A 3,607-nucleotide genomic window follows, 5' to 3' on the forward strand; every position below is an offset into this window, starting at 1 on the left:
AAGGAGATTACTTATGCCGTAGATATTCATCGCAAGGCTATGGAGTTAGTATATATTTAATAAAGAGCATTAAATACTAATATAATTACACGAATTTTCTTGTACTTGAAGGTTCACGGATTTTTTAATATCAAATTTTGAGGGATCATTCTTCTTCTTGATAGCAATCGGCGTGACTTGTCTTAGCCTTAATCTTTTTCGGGTAAAATATTTAATCGTAATTTCATGATATTAGAATTTTATGAAATAGTCAAGAAAATAAAAAGAAGTGGCTAAACGCTTTTCTATCTATAATATATTTATTGAAAACGATAATTCATAAAAATAATGGTTACCTAATTTTTAAGATACTGTAATTGCTGATTATATGATGTATAAGCTAATTAAATAAATTAGCAATAACTAAATAAAAACTTAATATTAAAACTTTTAATTCTCAATTATTTTTAATAATTCAATATTCTGATCCGATGACATATCATAATCTATTGAAATTTTATCATGCAATATATATAGAACACAATATGATTTGATAGTGCGTAAGAAGTCGATAGCAGATGCTTAATGGACGTATCACATTTTTTAGCTTGCGTCATATAGTGATGAAATTGATAAACTTCTTATACCTTTTATAATAATAAACATCCTCTACGTGTACTTGTTCTTAGCCAACCATACTGCGCAAGAAATTACGGATCACAACGAATATCTATTTGCCACAGTGTAAGAAATATTTCCATCATTTTGTCATACAAGAGTACTCGTTTTGTAATAAAAATCTAAATTATAAAAAATATTACAGTAAAAGTATTAATACGATTCGTGGAACAAATACATTTATTATTACCAAATATTTGTGTCTCATTATAGAACTAGCAATTGTTATTATTTTGTAGATACAACGTTCAGTGGTACACAGCTCCGTTACATATACAGAAAATAATATTGTTTCTACTGCAAAAAGGCACGAAACCTTTTTATATAAATCTCGGTGGAATATTTGTGGCGTCTCTAGAAAGTGCGGCTATGGTAAGAAACATGTATCACATGTTGTATTTTATAGTAAGTTCTTCTATTATCTCTGAGAATATTATTTAATCGATAATAACATTAACAATCATCATTTTAACCCGTAGTGGTCACACCTCTTAAAAATAACGTAGTGGTCACACTGGGTCCAATGGATTCCACGCAGAAAAACAGTTGCCATTTGCGTTTTTTTTATGTATCGACTCAAATTTTGAACTGGAATTTAGTTTAAGACTTTCTCTTTATAATCCAATAATTTTTTTCTCTTTTTTTAAATTTTATGTTAAAAAAACGCGAGAAAATTTTTTTTCGAGAAATTTAACTTTTTTCACAAAAATATTCATCAAAATTTCAATTTTTGAAATAGAGCAAAAAAACTTCCTGCGTTTTACTCTCAAAATACGTTTAAGAAAAAAATAGCCTGGGGTCCACTGGACCCAGTGTGACCACTACGGTTTAAAATATTCTATTGCTATTTTAGCCGAATCACGCTTTACATCACATAAATCATACAAAAACGTATATTTTCACTATAATAATTATTATTTATAAAATGTTAACTAACAGCTCAGTACAGCTAGAAAATAGAATAAAAGATAAAGGAAATTACAAAATTACTATTGTATTTTTTGTTTTATCATGTCAATAATATTATAAAATTAATAATTAACTTTTACTTCAAAACGTCGTAATTTGATCATCATATACATGATGATAAAAAAAATCGATTATCTAAACGTATTGTCCCCAAATGTTTGGTTAAAGTTCTATTATATTTTTAATATTACTTATTAAAAAATAAGGCAAAGATATATTTTATTACAGCTGATGAGTACTTCAATATCCTATTTTACTGTTCTCTATTCTACGAGGGAGAATTAAGAGTATGAATTAATGACGATAAAATAAAATTAGTTTTAATTTGGAAGCGAGAGAATGAAAAGGGGACGGTGAAGTTGTTTGAAATAAATATTGGGACTATTTTGATCTCGCATTTTAGGTAATCTGTGTTGAAGTATTAGTAATTCTGTGAAGGGAGAATATTATTATTTAAGTGAGAAATCGGAATTCTACATTGTAAAAATTGCAGAATGTTGAAAACGTTGCGTACAATAAAACATTTTTATTATTCAAACTTTATGTAATTATAAAAAGTTTTCTGTTTGTAAATGCAATAAAATTTTGAATGGTTTCATTATTAAATAAAATGTAAAAGAAATTTACTTTATTAGTTTTTTTCTTATAACGCAATCAACTGATACTTTATTTAAATTTTTAATAATGTTTAGTAGTATATATTTCCGATATGTAATTATCTCAAGTAAGGAAGACCGAGGCTATATATATATGGCTCCAGGGGTATGTTGCTTATGTGCTATTTTTTAGTATTTATCTCGAGAAGAACAGTGGTAAAGAAATAGAGAAATAGTTCTTCTAAATTCTAAAAAAGAAAAGCATTACGCGAGTTTCCGTACATTGTTCCTTTCAATATAAATATACTAAAAAATAGCACATGAGCAACATATCCCTGGAGCCACACAGTCCCAATCTTCCGTATGGAGAAAGCCCAATAAAATAACCCGCATCTGCACGACAAATAACTGTTGGGAACAATGGACTATTTAATGAAAACAATATTGATTATTTACGGATAACAGAAACTTCTATCTGTGACACTATATCTTTATATGTAAATAATGTTACCGAAATGTAATATATATTAGAGGTTATCCCTCAAACAAACGTATATAAATTTCGCTTTTAAAATCGTTTAGATTAAAGATACGCATACGAATACGCACTCAATAAACTTTTGCCTGTAACAAACATTTATTTAAAAACGAGACATAATTCTTTTACATATAAGCAAGTCAAGTAACTTTCAGAGATAATAATAATAAATAATTTTATATACTAATATAAAACAATTTGTATTAAGAACAGTATACAAATCTGTAAATGCATACATTTATCCGATAAACAGTCTAACAGTATTCATGATGTTACGTAAGTACACAATAAAGGATTTAACAGTAACTCTTTCATAACCGGAATAAGCCACATGACAGCTTTGAATGCAAATTCCACAAAATGTAGTCATTTTCAAAATTTTTATTGCATCTTGGACAAACAATTTTATTTGAAGATGTCAAAGACATTTTATCAATGTTTCTTTCTTCCATCGAGGAAATATACTCTTTCTCTGCTGCCTTTTTTTATTTTCTTGCTTTACTTTCTTTTATTTGGTAACTTATTTATAAAGAAGGAAATAATGTAATTTCTGACTTTTTTGACAAGGTTTTTTAGTTTCTAAATTTTATTTTGATAGCCGACTTATATCAGAAACAGTACCATCAAAAGGTTTATATTTTTATTATCATTAGAATCACTTGATTCTTTCTATCAATTTCAGATTAAGTAACGGCTTTCAAATTCACATGCAAATTAGGGCATGTATTTTGCGATCTGAAATCGTGCTTTTCAGCACGATCAATCATTTCTGTCGGCGCAAAGCTGTCATCATTAATCTATATGTACATAATGAAACATTATATATTCTAATATATCATTAGACTCG

The 3,607-nt window shown here is 27.6% G+C and overlaps 1 protein-coding gene across 2 annotated transcripts; it reads left to right on the plus strand.

Moving 5' to 3' along the window:
• The first annotated feature begins 10 nt into the window (after nt 1-10).
• LOC112464883 lies at nt 11-2,148 on the plus strand. Of its 2 annotated transcripts, none has more exons than XM_025032141.1 (5): nt 11-44; nt 112-202; nt 587-723; nt 897-1,062; nt 1,855-2,148. In XM_025032141.1, exons 1-5 carry the CDS (start codon nt 40-42, stop codon nt 1,909-1,911), a joined length of 456 nt encoding a protein of 151 aa, XP_024887909.1. In that variant the 5' UTR covers nt 11-39; the 3' UTR covers nt 1,912-2,148. The 2 variants fall into 2 exon arrangements, with proteins under 2 accessions (XP_024887909.1, XP_024887910.1); XM_025032142.1 differs by having other exon boundaries at nt 897-1,029.
• Nucleotides 2,149-3,607: the final 1,459 nt, after the last annotated feature.

This window comes from Temnothorax curvispinosus, unplaced genomic scaffold (assembly GCF_003070985.1).
Source record: "Temnothorax curvispinosus isolate PA1 unplaced genomic scaffold, ASM307098v1 QBEX01014695.1, whole genome shotgun sequence".
In the NCBI taxonomy this organism is placed as follows: domain Eukaryota; kingdom Metazoa; phylum Arthropoda; class Insecta; order Hymenoptera; family Formicidae; genus Temnothorax; species Temnothorax curvispinosus.

Coding starts and splice junctions, on each gene's coding strand:
- LOC112464883 (XM_025032141.1), top strand. Junction 203..586: donor TTAGCCTTAATCTTTTTCGG/GTAAAATATTTA, acceptor CACATTTTTTAG/CTTGCGTCATATAGTGATGA. Junction 1,063..1,854: donor ATCACATGTTGTATTTTATA/GTAAGTTCTTCT, acceptor ATTTTATTACAG/CTGATGAGTACTTCAATATC.